Genomic DNA, 24,453 nt, shown 5'->3' on the forward strand with positions numbered 1-24,453 from the left:
ATCGAATCGAAGGAAAATATTTATTATGATAAATCAGTATTCATTACATAAATCGAATCGTATCGTATCCCGTCCTTCTATGAAAAGTTGTTTCGTTATTTGTTTTGAATTCTTGCTCCCAAAGAAATGCAAAACGAACCTGTATTAGGATTGATATTCTTCCAACTGAGGCGTACGCGTAGCCTATATATAAGGGCTTATAAAGTATTGATTTATTCATTGTATATAAATGGCAAGATCATCGATGTTGAGCAATGGATATTCAGATTTGAAGAAAGAAGTACTGATGCGGCCCCAGCGCCATTTAACACCTGGTTTCCTTCCAAGTGGAGAGTCAGATGAAGAAGTCAGCATCATCCGAAGGACCAAGAGAGCTCGTCTGAGTCGTCCAAATCCTTTCGCTCCTCATACCAGGGTTAGGGCACCCAGAGCCAAAAGGGTTCGAGGAGATGCGGAAAGAGAAGAAGAGGAAAGTGATCACGACTTCATTCCTGTTACAATGGTTAGGGCATCCAGAGCCAGAAAAAGTCAAGGATACGCGGGAAGAGAAGAAGATGAAAGTGATAGTGACGTAGGTGAAGTAGATCGCTATCGTGACAGGAGTGAAGAAGGAGATCGCTATCACGACAGGAGTGAAGAAGGAGATCGCTATCACGACAGGAGTGAAGAAGAAGATCGCTATCGTGACAGGAGTGAAGAAGAAGATCGCTATCGTGACGGAAGTGAAGAAGAAGAAAGAGAAGAAGATAAAATCGAAGTTGAAGACGAAGAGGAAAATAATGAAAGGTCTGATAAAACTATCATAACCCTAACTGACCCAGATCTGTTTGAATGCCCAATTTGCTATGAACCTTTGACCATCCCTGTCTTCCAATGTAATCAAAATGGGCATATAGCTTGCTCCTCTTGCATCGGCAAAATTAATAACAAATGTCCCTCCTGCTCCGGGTCCATTTGCTCTAATCGTTGCCGTGCAATTGAGAAGATCCTTAAATCAGTTTCAACAATATCATGCCGAAATGCCAAGCATGGATGCAAAGAGTCGGTCACTTATGACAAAAGAAGTGAACATCTAAAGACATGTGTGTACTCGCCTTGTTCATGTCCCCATCTAGGCTGTGACTTTGTCGCTTCATCCAAGCAGATATGTCAACACTTCAGGCGTAAACATTTTGGTTCGGCAAAACGATTCGAGTACCACTGCAGTTTTCCAGTTACCTTATCAGCTACTGACAAATTTGTGGTTTTCCAAGAAAAGAATGAAGGTGAATTATTTGTTCTCAAGAACCATTGTGTTAAAGATCTAGGAAATGCCGTGATGCTTAGCTGTATTCAACCCAGCTCCACAGGAGGTTTCTTCTATGACCTTGTTGTAAAAACTAAGGGAAATCGCCTAAGATTACAGGCTTTCACAAAGAGCACTCCAAGAATTATAATTGATGACAGCCCTCCTAAAACAGGTTTCCACTTAATCCCAACTGATTATATCAGTTCTTGCGGCCAGCTTAAGATGGATCTCTGCATATGGCCTGAGGATGACCACCCTATATCCATCCTTTGAAAGCATCGGTGTGCTGTTTCTTAATGTTTTACGATCCACTTTTTAATTAACATTGGAAAAGATTGTTTGGTACTCGGTATCAATTTGATTAGTGTCTAATGCAAGGCTTAGCCTTGTTAGTTTTTCATGTACTTCTCCCCCGATTAGTCGATTATAATGTTATTTTTACATTTTGAGCAAAACATATATTTGTATTTGTACTTCCTTCTGTGTGGCAACATAAACGGTGAATTTGATGAATAAACATAAGATCGTTTCAGAGTATAGACGATACTTTCATGTTTGAAATTTCGATCTCTAAGAAGCCCTTCCTTTTGCTCTTCATATGCTCACAGTTCACTTACTCAGAATGTATATGCTACGTATGAATATTATTCTCATTTTCCTTGGTATATCCCATGTTTGGTAATACACAAAGAGAATTTTCCTCATGCTAATTCTTGTATTCTCCACCATCATACAAAATTTCATAAGATAGTATAAAAAGCATAACGGGTATTGTAGAATGCTCATATTTATGTAACATCTTCTCTCTATCTGTTGTTTCATATGCAACGAAAAGCTTTAAGCACCAATTACTCTAAGAAGTTAGGCTGAAAACAAAAATCGAAAATTACTTATATGTCAATAGAAATCCCCAAAAACTAAGCTTGGTTGGATGTTGGCCAAGATAAGAGTTTAAAATCTCACACTCAGGCTAAAGTTCACCCCTTCTCCCTTAATGTAAATAATATCATTTGTTCAAAAAAAAAAAAATCAAAATAGAAAAACCAGCATAGGACTAAGCATGAATTAGTGAACGCAATGATAATTTAAATTACCAATTTTTTATTTCTATGATTTGAGAATGCGACTAATAGTAACGTTTCTATGATTTGACAATACTCGAATAGGCTTCTTGCGATACAAGAAAAAGAAAAACAAGAGAAATCTGGAGAATGATCAGAGAGAACCTTTGTAGCTTTTGTGACCCAACTTAGAGAAAAGTGGAGGACCCTTGCTGTTGCTTGTGCTTTTGCTCTTGCTTATGTGCTTAGGCTTGGACGACTTTCTCATTATTCTTGGCAGAGACACCAATTGACCTTATAGAAGATTACCAGATCAAAATATAAAGCTTTGTTTTCTTTTGATCGACTAGACACTCGTTTTCGTTTACTTTAGAGTTGACTGTAAAATAGAAAGCTTCATACAATTTTATTGGTCGACCACACACTTGTCCTGTTGTTTTAGTTTTTACCACAATTTCGTTTTGGTAAATTTGTCAACAGGTGATCATTCTTTACTGATAACATATATCCAAGTTATCCTCAATCCCTATACTACAAATTCACACGACACCTAGTTCCCACATCGGCAAGTTAGTGAAATAGAGAAAAGCTTATAAGGTCTTACATTATAATTTGTAATTCCTGTGCCTAGCTGATAGTGTGGGCTTGTAATTAAGCAGGGTATTAAGTGATATGTTGTACGAGAAGGTTGAGAGTGGCTCTAGGTCCAACAGATCACAGTCTGGCTCTAAGTTTTACAGAGCAGAGCACACCCTACCTGGGTAGGTTGCAAATCACCCTACTCGCTACATCAAGACCCAAGCCATGGGGGTACGGGTCTTAGCGCTTGACTCATCCCCTCGTCTCACAATCCACTTATTGGTTTTTATTATTAACACAACACTAAGAGTCCCACATCAGAAAATCGTTTTGTTTTTGTCTTTTTTTTTTTTTTTTTTTTTGAGTACATCGATATTCTTACACTAAGGGGATGGAGAGTTCGGCTAAGCCACACAATGGGTAGCCTATCAAATTCGTCATCTACGAGATTCGAACATAAGATCTCTCACTTCCAAGTGAAGAGGAATATCACCTGAAAAATCGTTGAAATATAGAAAAAGCTTATAAGGTCTTACATTAGGGTTTGTAATTGTACAACCTATTGATTTGAGCTTGTGAGGCATGAAGGTCCTAAGGTCATCTCCAACCGAGTCGACCAAATGGCTATAGGCCAAAATATAGCCTGTTTTGACACAAAATCCATCTCCAATGGAGGGTTGGGCCAAAAAAATTTGGGACCCACTAGACCAAAATATAGCCAAATGGGTTGAGGACTGAGCTAACATAGCTAGCCAACCAGCCCTGAATGAAAGAGAATGAAAGAATTTTATGGATATAGTGGAAAATAATTTTAATGTCAGTCAAATTAAGTATTGATGTAGCGGAAAATAATTTGAGAGAGAATGAAAGAATTTTATTCGAGAATTTCTTGTAGTGTTTTACAATGTGAGGCATAGCCAGCTTTTAGACTTGTGGTGTGGCTATTATGAAAAATTACACAAAATACCCCCCCTAATTCAATAGGAAGAATCAAATGCCTAATTAATTGAGGAATGAATGACTTATTCATTTGAGGGATTAATGACCTAACGGTTACAACAGTTACACCAATTAGTGGACAGACATAAATATCCTACAACAATTATAATTTTTTTGGGTTTTTCAGTCAAATTAATTATTAAGACAACGTATATCATTGAAAGCTTATACGGGATATATACATATCGTCTCATATCTTTAATTGCTTGATGGGATATGGTTATAAATATCGGTGTCATGTTTTTGTTTTTTTTTTTTTTTACCCCGCTAAAATCTAGCCATATTCTACGTATAAATATCAGCGTTCATCTCTGTATAAATACAAAGCATAATATGCTCTCTTACCTTATGGTTCTTCTCTCTCACTCTAAGGTTTGTAATTAGCAAGCAAACAACATACAATGAAGATTTTGGGAGGAATCAATTTGCTTCTGTTGTTATGCGCTTCCATTTTTGCAGGTTTGTTTATCATGTACCATCTTTTGTGAGCAATGTTCATCATGAGAGCCGTCACGTTATAAACTTATAGCCGACCTTTATTGCCAATGAATCATATTAACTGTTGCCTTATTTCACAGTTCTCGAACGAACAATTAATCACTATTAGCTTTTCTAGCTAGTTCTTGACAATTCATTACTCAATCAAATGTTGTGCAGGGTATGAAGTGAACGCATTATCTTATGATTACACAGCTAGTATTGAGGCAAGTTGCTTTCACTGGAATTTCTTGTTTTGTTAGTTGAATTAGAATGTAACAAATTTAACTTTTTGAATTTTTATCTTTTGCCCTTTGTACAGTGTTTGGAAAAGCCTCATAAACCAAAATACAGTGGAGGCATCGTCGTAAACCCGGAACTAAAACATGGCTTGAAAGGATGGTCTGCTTTTGGCAATGCAAAACTACAACACAGAGAATCACAAGGCAACGAGTTCGTTGTGGCACATAGCAGAAATGAACCGCATGACAGTATTTCTCAAAAAATTTATTTGCAAAGGAACAAGCTCTATTCATTCTCTGGTACAGAATTAGTTACGGGCAACTATATATACTGCAACAAAGTCATCATGCACTCCTTCCAAAAATTAATATTTGTTTTGTGCAAGTGTAGCTTGGATACAAGTGAGTAACGGTAGTGTACCAGTAACAGCAGTTTTCAAGACAAATAGTGGATTCGTATATGCTGGTTCGATTGTTGCCGAATCAAATTGTTGGTCCATGCTCAAAGGTGGTCTAACTGTCAATTCATCAGGCCCAGCTGAGCTTTATTTTGAGGTAATACTCAATACTTGCAGGCAAGAGTGTACAAGTAGTCTTCCAGTTATAATTGCGGTGCGTTCTTGTGTCATACATTTCATTCATTTAAATTTATGTACTCCGCAGAGCAACATAGCATCTGTTGACATTTGGGTAGATAGCATCTCGTTGCAACCATTCACCGAAAAGCAATGGAAGTCCCATCAAGATCAAAGCATTACCAAAGTGAGTTTGATCATGTCTATTTATCTAGAGTAGGTTTGTTGATGATTGAATTGTACTCCGATGAGGTTTACTTAAAGACTAATTAACTATGATATCTTAGATTCGTAAGAGAAATGTGAGAATTCAAGTACTTGATGCACAAGGTAATCCACTAGAAAACGCAACAATCTCCATACAACAAAAGTCTTCAAGTTTCCCTTTTGGGTGTGCTATCAACAAGAACATCCTCACCAACATTGCCTACCAAAATTGGTTCACATCAAGGTTCAGAGTCACAACATTTGAAGATGAAATGAAATGGTACAGCACTGAACCTTCTTGGGGTCATGAATATTACTCCGTGGCTGATGCCATGCTTCAGTTTGCGAGAAAACACAATGTTGCAGTCCGTGGCCACAATGTGTTCTGGGAAGATCCCCAGTACACCCCCGGTTGGGTCAAATCACTCACTAAGCAGCAACTTTTTGCGGCCACTGCCAAGAGGCTTCACTCTGTTATCAATAGATACAGAGGGCAAGTTATAGCATGGGATGTGGTGAATGAAAATTTACATTTTAATTTCTATGAACATATCTTGGGTTCAAAAGCTTCCGCCCTTTTTTATAACATGGCTATTAGAACTGATGGAGCAACCACCATGTTCATGAATGAATTTAACACCATTGAGGACGGTAGAGATGGTTTATCTACACCCGCTAAGTACCTTCAAAAGCTGAGAGAGATACAAACTTTTCCGGGTAACAGAAATGCACGGTTAGGGATTGGGCTTGAGTCTCATTTTAGTATGGCTCCTAACCTTCCTTACATAAGAGCTTCGATCGATACTCTTGCTGCTGCAAGATTGCCCATTTGGATTACAGAATTAGATGTGAAAGGCAGTCCCAATCAGGTAAAATTTGATCAATTTAAGGTGTTAGACTATACAAATTGAACTAATAATGTCGTTTGATCTTTCTAAACCCTAGTTGTTTCAATTTATATATAACTAGAGTTTATGGTTATATGGGGAAAAATTTATGATGTGCTTCAGTATGACTAGCGTTTCTGTTTATATTGGCAGGCTTTGTACTTGGAACAAATTTTGAGAGAGCTACATGCTCACCCTCAGATTCAAGGAATTATTATTTGGTCTGCTTGGAAACCTCAGGGATGCTACAGAATGTGTTTGACAGATAACAATTTCCGCAACTTGGCCACTGGTAATGTTGTTGACAAGCTGTTACATGAATGGGGTTTGAGGGCTGGCTTAACTTCTTCTGGCATGACAGACGCTAATGGTTTCTTTGAGTCCTCTCTCTCCCATGGTGATTACAAAGTGAAAATCACTCGGCCATCAGCGGTGACAAATTCGTCCTTGGTTCAAACACTGAATGTGGCACCAACCACTGCGTCCCACCAACCTTTGGAGATCCAACTTTCTGTTTGAGGATTTTTTTTTTTTTGTTTTTTTTTTTTGTCTTGCGGTTTTAGTACAAGCTTTATGCTATCTTGCCTTTTGTGTGTTGTTAATGTTATCCTCTTAATAACTAATTGATTATGTTCTTATATAAATTTGCGAGTATGTTGTTACTTTAGCTGTGGATCATCATAGAACCAAAAAAAATTATTCTTAATTTGATGGCTGGCATCGCTCTAATACCAAGTGACCCTATTTAAGAACATAAAAAATCACATCGGCAGCATCACCCTGGACTTCAAGAGATAGAATCCCATGTCCTTGATTAGAAACTTTGTGTTCCGTTAGTGTGTGTCAAAATTTCCCGTGTTCTAAGCAGAAAAAGGCCAAAATGTTGGAACTACCAGGGCAAACAACAGGTCTCCTAGGAAGTAGAAAGGACGGCAGAAATTTTGACACTCATTGATGAACTTGAAAAGGAGAATTATCATTCTGATGAAGTTACCATGATATTTCTCCATCTCAAGTTTACTACCTCCATGTACATTTCACCAAAAGGGTTTATTGTGTAGTTGGAACTTGAGATAATGCCTCACTAAGAATATTAAAGACCCCGAGTCTATATATTTACGCAAATCCTTAGTTTGCTGTACTAGTGGTAGACGAGGCTGGTGTTAGCTTTATATGGCTATATAATTAACACAAAAAGGAGTGGCTACCCTGATCGAAGCGGTAGTCATGGGCTCATTGAAGACAAATATGAGAGGATGAAGACAGTAACAATACTAAAGTCTTCTACAAAGCACCTAGCGAGATATAACTATCGTACTGGAAGCGTTTGAAGTGTATCTGAGGTTTGTAGGGACCTTAGTATTTATATTGGCTAAGGTATTAAGGTTCCGTCCATAAAGGAGACCAAAATCCTATATTATAATCACATGTCTATCAAAGATTTAATCAGCCTTATTTGGATTAATTCAAGACACACATTCAGAAGGCTGATATAAGGGTTCATATCTCAATCTTAATTCCATTACACTGTAGACCATTTAAATGTTTATTTATATTGGATTACAAATGGTCTGCAAATGTCATATTTATAATTGCGTTTCTGAATAGAGATCAAAACTACTTAATGGCTAGTGATTGTGCTCATACCCTGTCGTCAACACAAGCTTCAGCCAAACAAGTGCTTCAACATGGAATTAACAATGTTGTAAGGTTAACATAACCTATAACCTTTCTAATCACACATTTATGCTAAAATCCTCATTCACATGAAACATTGTCAAGTTATGATTACAGATGTGGGATCATGATTTTTCAGGGCTGGAGTAAGGCGGATCGAAATAGAATGCCTCAAAAGTCCGATAATGGGCTCAACAACTTCCTAGCAGAGCTGAATAAATGGACCAACAATGCCAACATCATCCTGTTTCAGAGCAATGGGCGAAGTCGTCAGACTTCGCTAGGATTGACCATACTTTTTCCGTAAGACATGAGAACCTAGTCTAGTAAGGAATCAGCAAACTTACTATATTCTTGGAGTGCTTACAATCTAAGGATTGGCGTGCACGGCAAGTAATCACACTCTCAAAAAGATTTAATATCTATTTCCTATATATCCTCGGGGATTCTCCCGGTTTCATACGGATTCCTTATCCTAAAATGTCTCTACCTCAACTAGTGTAAATACCCTCATCTAGGTTAATCTCGAGTAATGTAATTATCGTACATTTATTCTCTTGTCTACTGCTTGAGTCTCATAATATTGCTTACTACCTTGACCATCAAAGAGTTTTTGACCCCTCCCCCTCTCGCGGTGAGGTCTTTGGATACTTACAGTTGTTTACTATTTTGTAGGTCAACAAATTTGTGCATCTCCACCATTGACGGCGGTTCGCAAATTTGGTTCTAACAATTGGTGCTTTCATTGAGAGTGAACTCATACTCCTCTTAACCAAATCACTTTACCACCACTGCAATGGCCATTCCAAAGCAATATTACTACACATGCGTCACCTCTGAGCACATCAACTTCTCTAGTATGAAAGGTAGTCCCACCATGAATCGAATCTGGGAAAGCTTGTTGCAAATCTATGCTTCTATGATAAGCTTCGAAAACCTTCACGAATGAGGGAACAGATAAAGCTCACTGACCTCGAATGGCAGATAAAGGTCGTTGAAGACATCGTCTCTAGCTTTAAGGAATCGTTAGATGAGGCAACGCCTGTTCAGACCCCCCCAGCAAGAACACTAATCTGAACTCATGTGCTAAGGGTCATCACTCCACTACCAAAACATCACGCTAGAAGTTTCCGCTTCTTCGCTTTTTTGCTTTAAATGCCCGTGATTTTGAAAAAAAAGCTAGGTTTGCTTAAGTTACCAAACACAAATTGGAGCTCAGCTTTTTTTCACTCCTGCTTATAAAAAAAAGTTAAGCAGTCCAAAACCAATACTTAGGGCTGGTTTGGTATTGTTGTGCTTTGAAAAAAAAGTTGCTTCTGCTATGCTGTGAGAATAAGTAGCTGTGAAATAAAGTAACAGAGTGTTTGGTAAACTTTTTTGTAAAAGTGCTTTTGAAAAAAAAAAAAACGCAGTATGATAGTATTTGGTAAACTTTTATGTAAAACAGTTGTGACTATGTGAAATGACCAAAAAGGTATAATATTAGATGTGCTACAACAAGCCACGACGTCATTCGCTGGCAACCTCTTCACCTTTGTCTTCCTCTCCTTCCTCATCTTCTTCTTCCACATGGTGGTCGAAAATGGGACCCACCTCCTCACTTCCTTCGTCGACCGTGACCCTTCTCTCAAATCCCTCATCTCCTGCCTCAACCTTGCTGGTGCTAGTAATACCAACCACCGCTCTCCCAGATCTCTAGCTAAGTCCCCTTCTCCAATCTATCTCCGCCGACGAGACTGCCCATTTCTTCACCTCACCCGCATCGGAACCTTAGAGGACGATTTCTTCTCTAGCGATGACGACAACGCTCACTCTCTCTTCGACCCCATTGGATCGCCCTAATCCCCTCCTCCTCTCACTCCACCTCCAAATTAAGGTTTAATGGAACTTACGAGACTAGGATTTCTGAAATTGTGCACTCCAGCCTCACGTTCAAGGTTGAGAAATTCACCATTTCTAATGACAAAGCTAAAGGCAGAGATGGCGACGGAGAAAGCAATGAAGGGGAGGAGAAAGGCAACGATGAAGAAATGGATGATTGGGCCGTCAATTTGTAATTCTTAATCAACAGATTGGAGCTGGGTTGCCGGGACGTGGCGACGTTGTTCTTCCTCCTGAAAGTGTGAGGAATCAAGAGAAACTTTGAAAATAAGCCACTTTTGCAGCTTCCACTTTTTAGCTTTTTTCATTTGAAACATTGAAAAAAAACTGGTTTGGGGTGTTTACCAAACACCAAAAACTCTCCCAGCTTTTTTTTAAATCACCTCAACCCAAAACCATACCTTAGTCTGGACAACAGGCGAAGGCACTTCACAACTGTCGATGGTGCACACTTCATTTCATGAAACAAATTGAATGCATTTCGATGCCAACAAAACAAAAGGATTATGAGCAAGAAGCAATGATGTCCCAAATAGAAAATTTTCTTACCAAAACGTAGATACGTTGAATTAGTCTTATAGTTAAGTGAAGACATGCAAACTTTTCCTTTGTGCTCTAACCTGACAAGGTTGCATAGGTCAGGAAGTCATTAAAAGTCCACAAGAGAGCAACTCGCAATGTGAATGACCCTTCCTAAACGCATCATAGGCAGTGTTCTAAAAATTGGTCTAAGCGATGAAGGCCCACCACTATTTAGTGCAAATCATTTCAAAAAATCGGTCCGGAGCTAGGCGGTCCTAGGCGGTTTGGTGGTTTTTTTTTTTTTTAATTAATTTTGTGCTTTTTGTTTTTTAGTTTCATGGTGGTATACTTATGAAATGGTGTACCTAATTTGCAAAGGATGGATTGACTAAAAGTTCATCCGATTATGAAATGAATTGGAGCCCTTATGAGGGGATACATACAAAGAAAAGAAATAAACTAGATAGAACAAGGTTAAATAATTTAGTCTATGTCAAATCCAATGAAAGGATCATGACCAAGAAGAATTTGGTCGATCATCCAAGAATACTCCTCATTATGATTATATGCTTACTGTTTTTTAAATATTAAACTTATTGGATAGATGTACTTTGTGTAATCTTCTACTTCTATTTTTTCATTTTATCATTCTTTTATTATCCATACAAGTATAGTTTTTTTTTAAGTGTAAATAAGCTCTTATTTACAAGATATACAATAAATTTACATAAATCCGCATAGGTCGCCTAGGTGCTAAACCCCTACCCACTGCCCGACTGGCGCCTACCGTTTTTAAGAACCTTGGTCATAGGTGGTGATGCCATCTTCCCACAATTTCTTCAACTCTTCTATTAATGGCTGAAGATAGATATCAATATTATTGCATGAAGCATATGGTTTAGGGATTAACAATGCTATGAATATAAACAGGTCTTTCATGTGTTGAAATATGCTCAAAAACAATTAATGTGGCAACACGTAATTGGTTATTCTAGTCAAATTAATGTCGAGTAATTGACAAAAAAAGGCAAGTGAGAACATCTATCAATCGAGTAGAAAGATTCAAGGTTCGTTATTGGTTAGGATGAATCCAAGGAATAACTTTAGTAGGACTGCAAAGATGTTCCAATCTTGATATATGTACCCTATGGATCTTAAATCCTAAATTATGTTCCTAGCCATATGATGATCGAGTGGACTATCAAACATCTGCAAAAGCTAGTTTATGTCGTATTCTGTAGTAAGTCTCAGATTAAGCATATAGTGACATAGAATAGACATAAAGGTACTCATCTATGAGATCGAGTTCACTGAACATTGACCAACCATAGAAGTGTACGAATGGAAGATTGACTACTTGCCAATCATACAACACTTCTGAGTTATGGATGCAACTAATTCTTAGACCTGAGACATTACTAGTTATCTCGTGTTAATGAATGTGATCTTTGGTCTCACCTCAAAGCTCTCAAACAATAGTGGAGCTCTATAGTTTAAGGTTTGGGATCATGTGCATCAACATGGAGATACGTGAAATGCACAACAAGGAATATATTACCTTCTAGGTAATCATGAATGTTTGATATGCTAGTAGCTCCTTGATGATCTATCTCCAAAAATCTTTGGTCAAAGCAATGTATAAGAGATACACCATGGTGATCATATTCATGCTTAGAGTTTGACAAATGTTCCATGCTCTAAAATTTATGATCGAAAGATAGCAAACAGAGAAACCGAATTGCATTGTAACTGTAACTAAAGTTCTAAATAGTGTTGCATGAATTCAAACATATTTTGACTAATTTGGGTAGCCAAAAGTCATTGCTAGATGTTACTATTTGGTTTGTGGATATTCCTACAAGGTTGAATTACAATGGTTCTAACTATGTAATTAGATTAATTTGATTAATCAAACTATCCACTACCCCCAGCTTTAATTGAAATCTAGTAGGTCACACACACTAGAATAATATCAAAAAAATAAAACCGGTGAATGTTGTATTTAATAAAAATGATTTATACTAAATGCTTTTGGTTTTTTATATTAGCACCTCACAAAATGTTGAATGCACCACACATTAAAATTTAATATTAAATAACTTATTTATCCTACTATGCAATGACAATTTTGACCTTATTAAGTTAAAAATTAAAAAAAAAAAATTATATATACACCCCAATTCACTTTTAACGTATTATTTATCTTCTTCAACTATCAAAACCCCTCCAACCCTCCATTATTGAACAATACTCTAACCAATGAAACTACAAACATGTTGATTGAGAAAATTTATTTTTGACGAATGAAACACGAAATCGATGTTTTGGAAGTTTCACATAAGGTAAGTCTTCATATTATTTATTGTTTTAGGGATTTTGACGACATTGATAATTATTTAATCTTACTTTTGATGCGTTATTCAAGCTTCTGTGTTCGTATTCATCTTTTAGGGATCACGGGGATTACATGAAGAATTAAACACCCAAAATTACCACCAAATATTAAAAACAGACGACATAGGTTTTAATGGTGGAATTGAAAACAACCCACATATGCTTTAAATCTCAGGCGGTATCTTTTATCAAAATTTTAGTCGGCATTGTTTGTTCAAATTAAAAGCTTTATAAGATTTGAGAAATGTGGGGTGTATAGAAAATATGGGGTACATATAGAAAATGTAAGGTGTATATTAAGAATGTGGGGTGTGAGAGTATGATGGGGAAGTAAGTGTGGTGTATTAAGATAATTTTTAATTGAAAAAGAAAATGTGGGGTTTATTAAGTATGTGAGGTTTATTCAACAATTTGTGGGGTGTGAATATAATAAAACAAAAGACTGGATTAATTAACAATGGGTTGCCAATATGGCTCACAGAACGGGATGTCGATAAAACCCAAATCAGGTAAAATTTTGAAAACCAAAACCTTGGCTTATGACATTTCCAAGCGCAGAAGTTTTACACTTGTTTAATTTGTTTGTAGGCTCAATATTTGGATGAGATACTAGCGATCGAGGGATATTCTTATCCTGTAGTTAAAGGGATCATCATGTTTGTAGGTCTATTTGTCAGCTGGTTTAATGTTACCACCCTTGCAGAATAACTTCAAAAACACGCATCAGGAGATGTGGATAAGCTGATTGAGGAGTGGAACTCTGGAACTCAGGAAATCACAGCAGATGGTCAAAGATTTATCGATACTTTTATGTTCCATGGAGTTTATGAGATAACTGCGGAAGATCACATCGCTAATACCTCGGCTACTCTAAGCCTTAGAGTTGCATAGGCTGAACCATAGGCCATTGTCCATGTTCATATTGATACTTGAAACTGAAACATCACAACGTGTACATATTAAGAAATATAGATCTCTACAGTATTATCACAAAATCCTGGCGCAACAGCCTACAGAACAATATCTTTATTGCCACATTAATTCGTTTCTCTTTATTTCTATTTAACAGCTTTTTTTTCCTTCCAAACAATAGACTTTTGGGAAGTTGGCCGAAAAAAACTATAGACTGTCCAGATTGGGGAGATTCGAACTCGAGCGCATAACGGAGAACACCCACTTTAGCCAATGGGGTTAAACTAATGTCTGCAATTTCTACCCAAGAGTTTTCTCAATTGTTCAATTTTTACTAGAAAACTGCCATGGAGTACGAATTTGAATGAACCTAAAACACAAATTTATGTCCATTACATGGATAATCAAAGATTTAATAACATCAAATGTTCAGAAACGCCAGACAATTATTCTTTTTTCTTATTCATGCATTTACTACATAATACTAATTTTGAGAATGTTAAGATTTCATTTACCTTCAAATTCAATTAGCAGGGGGATGAATGTATCTATATTTGGTAATTAAAATCCCCATGATCTGTAATACATGAGAGCATCAAATGTGGGATGATGAAGAGAATTTGAACAAAATAGGGAGCATAAGTTTGGAAAATAATCATGTAAAAAAAAGTTTAGAAATTAATATACCACATTACACAATTCTATAGTACATTATAAATACCACATAATGTTGTGTTTTGAAGATTGATTAATTGTTCTGTGGACTGCAGGGTTTCCTTCCTCCTTTTTCATTAATTGTTCAGTATTTGCTCCAAACTTTATTTTCTTCACTTGTGACATTACCATCATTCTTCCACAAAATTTGAACCATATTTTTCGATTGGGTGAGGAAGGAAGGCCGTTGGTGTTGTGAAGTGATCAAGATGTTCACAACAGTTTGCACCTTATTTCTTTCATGCATTGTTCTCTTTCTCGGTCTCTCTCTCTCTCTATCTCTCTCTCTCTCTCCCTCTCACGCACAAGCATAAGATTGCCGAAAATATAATGCGCCAACCGAATATGGAAAAGAAAAAGATTGTTTGCATGTTATTTGAACAAAATATTCTTAATTGTACAAAAAGAAAACTGATTAAGCATTAATTAGGATGTTAATCTTGTTTATTTAGAAGCTATTTTCCTCCTTTAGTTTGGGTATCATACTGCAATCAATTTTTCTGTCGTATAAATTCTTGCTTATGTAAACCTTTACAACTGCTACAGGGCATGGAACCCACGCTTCGTCGTACAACTACTCGACAACTACAAAAGCAAGAATCAACTCCTATACTGTCCACAATTATTATTTCTTTTGCTTCCAAAAGTTTGTCACTATAACAATTAAATTTGGAAATACATATCAGTACCAGCTTCAGCAAGTCTTTGAAACATTGTTTAAAGTTAACATAGGCCAAAAGCTGATTTTTTTGGTGCCTTTTCTATAATTTTGATCAAACAGTGCTTGGTAGAACCACTAGATCCTTTGTATGGAGGAGGAATTATAGTAAATCCAGAATTTAATCACAACACAGAAGGATGGAAAGCTTTCGGAGAAGGGAGGATAGAAGTACGAAGAACGTCAAAGCACAGAAACGGGTTCATTGTGGCACACAATAGAACACATCCATTAGACAGTTTCTCGCAGATGGTTCAAGTCGAGGAAGGGAAAATCTACAGCTTTTCTGGTAACTAGTTAAAAAGCTTTATGGAATACAATTTATGTCTCGTACGGTTTTAAGATTTGGCTACTTGTTTCTTCCGATAGTGTTCAGGTGATTTAATTACTTTTTACATGATTTTTTTTAGTGATTTAATCATGTAAATCATTACATGATTCTTAATTGATTGTGCCAAACTATGAAAACTTTCAGCTTCTGTTCAAGTCAGTGAAGGAAGTGAGATTGTAGCTGTTGTTTTTAAGTTTCCCAATGGAGATATTGTACCTGGTGGCGATGTAATAGCTAAGAAAGGATGCTGGACCCTGCTAAAAGGTGGCATGGTAGCAAATTTCACAACCCCAGTTGAGATTCTATTCGAGGTATGTTGAAATTTGATTTTGACTTTAACCATCTTGTTTTGACAACCTTTGTGTTGTATATCGTCACCGCAACTGATTAGAAATTCAAAAGTTCTCCCATTTTGTTCAGGATTTTATTCATCCGATAAAACTACAAACTTAAAAAGAATCACTGCTTTCGAATTGATGCCACCGCCACCAGAAGGTCGAAATTAAATGAGTTTGCTGACTGATTATGCTTTTCATGTATCATTTCATGTAGGCTGAAAATACATCAGTTGAAATATGGATGGACAATGTCTCATTGCAACCTTTCACCAAGGATGAATGGAGATCCCATCAAGACAACAGCATCAATGAGGTAAACCCAAGCATGATGAATCACATCTATTTAACATCAATGGCGTATACTTAGTAATAGAATCTATGGATAACACGCTAGATTGATTACAATATCATAACTTACATAGCTAGAATCATTCCAGAATTATCAAACAGATATCTACTTAAAAATGAGTCATTTTCCCCTTCTTGTTCTGCATTATACTTACATATGAGGGGGAATTTGATCGCTTTAACGGGTTCTGTGACCATGTCATGTCATGTAATTTCATGACAATTTTGATCACTTAAATCCCTGCAGGTACGTAAGAAAAGGGTGAAGTTGCAACTAACTCAAGCAAGTAAAGCTCCTCTAAAAGGAGCTAAAGTCACCATCAAGCAAGTCAAGTCACACTTCCCATTTGGGTGTGGAATGAACCATTTCATCCTCACAAGCCCTGATTACCAGAATTGGTTCACGTCAAGGTTCAAATGGACAACTTTCACCAATGAGATGAAGTGGTACAGCACTGAGAAAACACAAGGCCAAGAAAACTATACCATTGCAGATGACATGGTTAAATTTGCACAACAGAATGGAATTTCGATTAGAGGCCACAACGTCTTCTGGGACAATGCCAACGCCCAGCCCAACTGGGTTAAATCCCTTTCCCCCGAGGAATTACGAAAAGCAGCAGCAAAGAGAATCAACTCAGTGGTTTCTAGGTACAGAGGAAAATTGATTGCTTGGGATGTAGTGAATGAGAATCTTCATTTCAGATTCTTTGAGGACAAACTTGGCAAAAATGCTTCTGCAGAATTCTACTTCACAGCTCAACAGCTTGATCCTAGTACAGTTATGTTCATGAATGAGTATAACTCCATCGAATATAGTAAAGACATGAAAGCAGGTGCAGCCAACTATAAGAAGAAACTTCAAGAGATTTTATCATATCCCGGAAATGCAAATCTATCAGCAGGAATAGGGCTGCAAGGCCACTTTGTTTCTGGTCAGCCAAACCTTGCTTACATGAGATCGACTATAGACATGTTAGGGGCAACAGGACTGCCAATATGGCTTACAGAAGTGGATGTGGCAAAAGACCCTAATCAGGTATTCTAATTTTGTTAAAGCAGTAAGCAACGGGGACATGTGCAAATAGGATCGGTTACGAAATTTTAATAAAAATAGAATCGGGGCCATTTCATTGTAGATTTAGTGTTTCTTCAGTTCTATTTGTGCGTATTTTTCCAAAAAAAAAAAAAAAATGGTATGACATTTTGAAATGCAGATGTTGTACACTTGTTTAATTTGTTGGCAGGCTCAATATTTGGAAGAGATACTACGGGAGGGATATTCTCATCCTGCGGTTAAAGGGATCATCATGTTTGTAGGTCCATTGTCAGCGGGTTTTAATGTTACCACCCTTGCAGATAACAACTTCAAAAATACTCCATCAGGAGATGTTGTGGATAAGCTGATTGCTGAGTGGAGGTCTGGGACTCAAGAAATCACAGCAAATGATCGAGGCTTTGTTGATTTTTCCTTGTTTCATGGAGATTATGAGATAACTGTAGAAGACCACATCACCAATTCTACACTTTCTTTGAACCTTAGGGTCACACAAACTGAACCACAGGAAATTGTTCGTATTGATACCCTGAAAGTCTAGCGAGCAATATCTTTCCTACAACAATAATCGATTTTGAATTTTTTTTTTTTTTTTTTATCAATTTACAAATAATTTACATGCAGTACTCTTAACTCTGTCACGATCTTCTTTCTTATACTCTTTACGCCGCTCTTCTTCTTATATACTCTTTCAAAAGTTTAAGATATGTTCGTTCTCAGGCCGTTTGGAAGTACTTTTTAAATGACTAAAAGCGCTTTTAGAGAAATGTTTTTTGTTTCCAAAAGCACTTGAAGTGCTCTCTGTGAGAATTGAAGAAATGCAAAGAATATTCAGAAAAGAATGCAGAGAGAATTAGAGAGAGAGCTTAAGAGTTTTTGTGAATTGTTCTTTCTTCATTAACGAGTAATTGTTTTGTTACAAAGAGTCTTATTTACTAATCCACTACAAAGATTGCTAGTTAAGCTAATACAATGTGCTAGCATCATATTACAACAAACTACAATCCTAACAACCTTGATAACAACCCTCTTCATCTAATGACGCATGGCACAATCTTAACCATTGTATTGTTTTCATTTGGATCATCACTTTGATCACTAGCTTTGATATTGTTACATATTCCCTCAAGGGAACTGAGCATGAGATTGCTGCAATGTTGATAAAACAATGATGATGATAGCCCTTTGGTTAGAATGTTTGTGAATTGCTCTGCAAAAAACACATGTTGAACATGAAGATCACCTCTTGTGACTCTTTCTCGAACAAAATGGTAGTCAATTTTGATGTGCTTTGACTTGGAATGAAAGACTGGATTTGTAGACAATGTTATAGCCAAGATGTTGTCACAATATAGCATTAGAGATGTGAGAAGTGGAAGATGCAAATCACAAAAGAGTTGTCTTATTAGACAAATTTAGCTGTTGTGATAGCCAATGCCTGATACTCAGCTTCAATATATGAGCGTGACGCTGTATGTTGTTTCTTTGAGGCCTAAGATATTGGATTGGATCCCAAAAACACAACAAAAACGGAAGTAGAACTTCTGTCATTGGGATCTCTTGCCTAATCTGCATCATTGTATGCCTGGAGATGAAGTGGTCCTAATTTGAAGTGAATGCTACAGTCTGAAGTACCTTTGAGATATCTAAGAATTCTTTTAACAGCTACAACATGTGATTCCATCAGATTGTGCATAAACTAACATGCTTGATTGATATAAAATGCTATATGAGGTCTTGTGAAGGTAAGATATTAAAGTGCACCTACAATGCTTCTCTAATGCTCAAGGCTATGATATGGTTTTCCATCATCTTTTAATAACTTGATATGGCAAGCATGGTGTAGGACAAGGTTTACAATCCTGCATATCAACTTTGTTTATTAATTCTGATATATTCTTTGATTAAGACACAAAGAGCCTTTCTGGTGTATAACTAATTTGTAATCCCAAAAAGTAGTTCAATTGACCCAACTCTTTCATATCAAATTCTGCAGTGAGATTTTTAATGATTGTTGATTTGAGTTGTTGATTTAAGTTTTTGATTGATGCAGTGAGATCTTTAATGATTGTTCATATCAAACAAAGATGGATCAACTCATGAACTTTCAAACCCAAATAAGAAACTTATAATCATTAATTCCATGATCTTGGAGCATGTTTAAGTCCAATAGAGAGACTTTTGTAACTTGCACACAAAGTTTGATGGATATTGGTCATTGATAAAACCTGGAGGCTGTTCCATGTAAACTTCTTCTTGGAGAACACCCTGCAGAAAGTCATTTTTGATATCCAATTGCCTAAGAGGCCATTTGAATTAAGCAGCCAATGTAAGAAAACAAGCACATGGTTTAAGTTGAAACTTATCTACGTTATATGGTTTAAGTAATGGAAAATAATCTCATCCAAAGATTTTAAAGTGACTTACACCAGGAACTTGACCATATAACAACAATTGGGGAGATTTCATTTTTAAAGTAGCACAAAGCATTTGATTGATTACATAAGTTGTAGTAGCACAAGCATAAAACCAAAATTTGGAAGGAAGATGCGCAATTTGTAGTAAAGTGATAGCAGTCTCAATAATGTGTTTGTGTTTTCTTTTTGCAAGTCCATTATGTTCTGGGGTGTATGGACAAGAAATTAGTGTATAATTCCATTATCAAGAAGATAGCTTTTAAACTTGTTGCTTATATATTCATCACCCCCATCACTTTGAAAAACGTTCATTTTTGCAGAGAATTGAGTACAGATATGCATTGAACTGAACAAATATTGGAAACACTTCTGTTTTTTATGTAATGGAAAAATCCATGTATATCGAGTACATTCATCTATGAAAGTTACATAGTACCTAAAACCTTCAACAAATAACAAGGGGGAATGTCCCCATACATCACTGTGAATGACTTCTAAAGGTAGTACAGACTTATTTGAAGAATACAAGAAAGGTAGTTTGGCAATTTTTCCTTCTAAACAAGGTGTACAAATGTTTGCAGTACTATCTTGTGATGCAAGAACTTGATTATTGTATAATATAACAGAAATGATTGTATTTTATGGATGTCCTAGTCTTTTGTGCCATAAGGTTGTATGTACTGGCTTTGCAAGATAGCATGCATGCTTGTGAGATGATACAGATAACAGCTGCTTTGGTATGTAAAATGGAATAGGATAATAGACATCCCTACATAACCCCTTGAGGAGTATTATCCCTATGATCTTTTCCTTAACCCAAAAAGAAATTTCATCACATATAAACCTGCATATATTGTCTTTGCAGAGTTGATAAATGGAGAGTAAATGTTGTGACAATTTTGGAACATGAAGAACATTTTTTAACTTAAAAGTATGATTTGGAGTATGCAATTTTGAAGAACCAATCTTGGTAATAGCCAAACTTGCACCATTAGCAATGGTTATTGTGTCAGTGCCTTGATATTGGTTAGCTAGCTCAAGATTAGCAAGCTCAGATGTCAATTGACATGTAGCTCCAATGTCAACAATTCAAAATTGATGTGGCGGAGCTGAAGGGTGATGATTCACATGCATGGCACTAAGAAAAGGTGCATAAGGCCTTCCTTGATAGGCAAAATTACCTTTGCTATAACATTAGATTGATGTATGCCCAAATTTCCAGTCAATCTGGCATTGAATAAGTGATGAAGAGCTATTAGAATAACATGTATGCCTTTGGAAATAGTCAGCTGCAATGTGTCCTCTTTTGCTACAGATTTGGCATGTTGGAATTTCAAAATGATGGTCAGGACAAGTTGATTGATAAGGTTTAGAAGTGCCAAGAATTCCAAGGTGGTTGTTTGGTGTATTGAATCTTGACCTTGAATTGTAGTTTACTTTCCCTCTACCTTCACCTCTATAACTATTGCTTATGTATCTACCATTGTAACCACCAGTGTAGTTATGTGGACCATTATTGTAGCCACCATTTTGATTGCCGGTGTAATAACCTTGATTGTTTGAGCTATGTGGTTGAGTAGATCCACCTCCAGAAGATGAACCATATGTGTTCGACTCTGTGGAACTAGAACCAAGAACTAATGCTTTCCCTTTTGAAGCTTGAGTGCTTGTTACCATTGTAGTGCCAAAAGACATACTAAACTCCAGAGATTGATTGATAGTTGCTTTTTCAGCAATCAACTGAGAATGAAAATCTTTAATGGAGATGCCATTTTCCCTGCCTCTTATAACAAATCGAAATGTGTTGTATTCTGCAGTGAGACCCTTGAGAGGAAGAACGATGATATCATCATCTTCAAAAATAACCCCAGCTGCTGGAAGATGATCTCTTGCATCTTTAATCTTCTGTGGGTACTCAGAAATTGAATCAGACCTTTTTTTTATGTTCTGAAGCTCAGTCTTTAATTGAAAGATACTTACTTTAGTCATAGATGAGAACCTTTCCTTGAGATTCACCCACATTTCATTAGAACTAGTACAACTAGGGGTGGAAAAAAATACCTAAAATCCCAAACTGTACCGAAAAAAATCTTGAAACCGAACCAAAAAAATCCCAAAAATTTTGGTACCGATCCCAAACTTTTCGGTACAGGAATCAATCTCTCAATCTTATTTTTTCAGTATTCCCAAACCGAACCGAAGTTAACATATATATAGTTTTAGATATTATAAGCCGTTGGATTGGTTCAGAATTAATCTCAACAGTTCATTCAAAATGAAACCCAACCTCACCTTCACCTTTACTCTCTAACCTCTCTGCCAAACTCTCTGACCTCACCTCACCTTCACTTCCTTCCCTCCCTACTCCTATACCCCTTTCAGTTCAGACCCGCAAATCTCTCTCTCTCTCTCTCTCTTTCTCTCTCGACCTCCACTCTCACTCTCTGACCCTTACCTTCACACTACATTCAGACTCCAGCCTTCCATTTTCTTTTTGCATTTGACAACTTCCTCTGCATTGGATAATCAATACAGCCACCTCTGCTCCTTTCTACTTCTTTCTTCATTAAGGTAAGATCCTTGTCTTCATCTAGTGAAGAACGGTGATGAACGGATCTTCAAGGGCTTTTGGGCTTGATCTTGAAGAACGGTGATGAACGGATCTTCAAAGGCCGTCGAGGCTTGATCTTGAAGAACGGTTGGGTTTCTTCAAGGGGCCGTCGAGGCTTGATCTTGAAAGAACAGTTGGTTTTTTTTTCAAGGGCTTTTGGGCTTGATCTTGAAGAATAGATGTGTGGATTTGTTTGTGTTGTTGATATAAAGGGCCGTTGGGGCCTGATCTTAGGATGAACGATGAACACTTTCTTCAAGGGTTGTTGGGGCTTGATCTTGAGTTGGTGGAAGTTCTTCAAGGGTCGTCGGGGCTTGATCTTGAAGGACGATTTGACAAAGAACGAAAAGGGCTTTCTTAATCCTTCGGGATTTGCTTGAGAGTTTAGAGTTTCAAGGCTCCAAGGTTTTGGTGTAATGTGAATTGGTTGATTTTTTTTTGGATCCTTGATACCTTGATGGAGAAGCATATTTATAGGCTTTGAGAATGAATCACCACCACAAATTTTCTTGGTGAAGTAAGTGGATGATGTAGGTGAAATGAGTGGAGGTTGTAATTTTAATGCATTGATCAACATTTATTTTACCAAAATTTTGATGTCTACAGTTCCACTTCTTTGTTGTGTTTTTTTTTTTATCCAATCCCATATATTGGGCCTCAAAGAAACAACATACAGTGTCACGCTCATCTATTGAAGTTGAGTATCGGGCATTGGCTATCATAGTATCTGAACTTGCCTGGATAAGACAGCTCTTTTGTAATTTGCATATTCCACTTCTCACATCTCCAATGTTATATTGTGATAACATCTCGACCATAGCATTATCTACAAATCCAGTCTTTCATTCAAAATCAAAGCACATCGAAATTGACTACCATTTTGTTCTACAAAAAATCACAAGAGGTGATCTTCATGTTCAACATTTGTTTTCTGCAGAGTAATTCACAGACATTCTAACCAAATGGCTATCATCATCATTGTTTTATCAACATTGCAGCAATCTCATGCTCAGTTCCATGAAGCATGAGCTTGAGGGAGGATGTAAGGATATCAAAGCTAGTGATCCAAGTGAAAATAATACAATGGTTAAGATTATGCCATGTGTCATTAGATGAAGAGGTTGTTATAAAGGTTTTTAGGATTGTAGTTTGTTGTATTATGGTGCTAGCACATTGTATTAGCTTAACTAGCAAGCTTTGTAGTGGATTAGTATATAAGACTCTTTGTAAAACAATTACTTGTTACTGAAGAAAGAATAATTCACAAAATCTCTCAAGCTCTCTTTCTAATTCTCTTTGCATTCTTTTCTGCATAATCTCTACATTTCTTCAATTCTCACATGCAAGAAGTATCAGTTATGTGCTTCTTCCAATAAACACTTTAAGTGCTTTTCAAGATTTACTTACATTTTTTCTAAGAATTGGTTCCAAAAATATTTTCACTAAAAATGCTTTTAACCATTTTAAAGCACTTCTAAACAAGCTCTAAATTCCATGAAAGTCAGCATGAAAAGCCACGATGAGCGAAATAACATCTAATGGCACGTAATCATAATCAAAATAAGAGGAATTGGATTGAGAATGAACTAAAAAGAAGGGGAGTTGGAATGGCAATGGGTTAGAATCAGATTCATGTTGCAGCTGTTTACCTATATTGACTGAAATCAAATTAAAAATGAAATTGAGTTTATAATTTTTTGGTTAAAAACTTTAATTAATAAAAAACATCAATTAATTTCCTGTAAAAAACTTGCCAAACTAATTGTGTACCGCCGCTGCCACACCGTAACTCTCTCTTTTTGTCTCTCTCTCTCTCTCTCTTCTCTCTCTCTCACATCCAGTGTTTTGATTACAAGATTCTCTAGGGATAAACAGAGAGAGATGTTTGGGAGTGGTTGCAGTGGGTATGAGATGTGGCCTTGGGTGGGGGAGGCTGCGGTGGTGAGGGAGACGGACAATTTGCAGCGTTGGACGAGTCTCTCTTGTTAAATGAAGGGCAATTGTTGGAATAATAAAAACCTAAGTGAGGACATAGTTGGTAAAATACCAATAATAGAACATCATATTCTTGGACAAAAGCATTTATGTACAAGGGTTCAGGCCCTAGACAATCTGTGTACCGCCATCAGAAAACCCACCTTAGAGCCACTCCATACCCTTCTAGCTTAACAAACAAAGGAAATGGTGGATACATCCACTAGTTGGGTAGAAGGTGACG

The 24,453-nt window shown here is 36.8% G+C and overlaps 3 protein-coding genes across 3 annotated transcripts; all 3 read left to right on the plus strand.

Moving 5' to 3' along the window:
• Window positions 1–229: 229 nt before the first annotated feature.
• On the plus strand, window positions 230–1,694 carry LOC125472925 (E3 ubiquitin-protein ligase SINA-like 7). The gene has a single exon (XM_048575025.1). It carries the CDS (start codon window positions 230–232, stop codon window positions 1,559–1,561), a length of 1,332 nt encoding a protein of 443 aa, XP_048430982.1. The 3' UTR covers window positions 1,562–1,694.
• Window positions 1,695–4,328: 2,634 nt separating this feature from the next.
• Window positions 4,329–6,834, plus strand: LOC103964463 (endo-1,4-beta-xylanase 5-like). Its single transcript, XM_009377397.2, has 7 exons — window positions 4,329–4,386; window positions 4,585–4,631; window positions 4,727–4,946; window positions 5,038–5,201; window positions 5,310–5,408; window positions 5,509–6,297; window positions 6,469–6,834. The coding sequence occupies exons 1-7, from the start codon at window positions 4,329–4,331 to the stop codon at window positions 6,832–6,834; spliced, it is 1,743 nt and encodes a 580-aa protein (XP_009375672.2).
• Window positions 6,835–14,624: 7,790 nt separating this feature from the next.
• LOC103964472 (endo-1,4-beta-xylanase 5-like) lies at window positions 14,625–17,999 on the plus strand. Its single transcript, XM_048575010.1, has 7 exons — window positions 14,625–14,676; window positions 14,962–15,008; window positions 15,197–15,422; window positions 15,609–15,775; window positions 16,017–16,115; window positions 16,398–17,189; window positions 17,398–17,999. Exons 1-7 carry the CDS (start codon window positions 14,625–14,627, stop codon window positions 17,746–17,748), a joined length of 1,734 nt encoding a protein of 577 aa, XP_048430967.1. The 3' UTR covers window positions 17,749–17,999.
• The last annotated feature ends 6,454 nt before the right edge of the window (window positions 18,000–24,453 follow it).

Source organism: the organism of the source record quoted next, unplaced genomic scaffold (assembly GCF_019419815.1).
Source record: "Pyrus x bretschneideri cultivar Hongxiangsu unplaced genomic scaffold, Pyrus_bretschneideri_v1 Contig77, whole genome shotgun sequence".
In the NCBI taxonomy this organism is placed as follows: Eukaryota; Viridiplantae; Streptophyta; class Magnoliopsida; order Rosales; family Rosaceae; genus Pyrus; species Pyrus x bretschneideri.

What these genes read in the sequence shown, in the direction of transcription:
- LOC125472925 (XM_048575025.1), top strand. Translation starts at nt 230, where the DNA reads ATGGCAAGATCATCGATGTTGAGCAATGGATATTCAGATTTGAAGAAA.
- LOC103964463 (XM_009377397.2), top strand. Translation starts at nt 4,329, where the DNA reads ATGAAGATTTTGGGAGGAATCAATTTGCTTCTGTTGTTATGCGCTTCC. An exon ending in ATTACACAGCTAGTATTGAG is followed by an intron (nt 4,632 to 4,726) that starts GCAAGTTGCTTT and finishes CCCTTTGTACAG; the next exon opens with TGTTTGGAAAAGCCTCATAA. An exon ending in CAGCTGAGCTTTATTTTGAG is followed by an intron (nt 5,202 to 5,309) that starts GTAATACTCAAT and finishes TGTACTCCGCAG; the next exon opens with AGCAACATAGCATCTGTTGA.
- LOC103964472 (XM_048575010.1), top strand. Translation starts at nt 14,625, where the DNA reads ATGTTCACAACAGTTTGCACCTTATTTCTTTCATGCATTGTTCTCTTT. An exon ending in ACTACTCGACAACTACAAAA is followed by an intron (nt 15,009 to 15,196) that starts GCAAGAATCAAC and finishes TTGATCAAACAG; the next exon opens with TGCTTGGTAGAACCACTAGA. An exon ending in GAAAATCTACAGCTTTTCTG is followed by an intron (nt 15,423 to 15,608) that starts GTAACTAGTTAA and finishes GAAAACTTTCAG; the next exon opens with CTTCTGTTCAAGTCAGTGAA.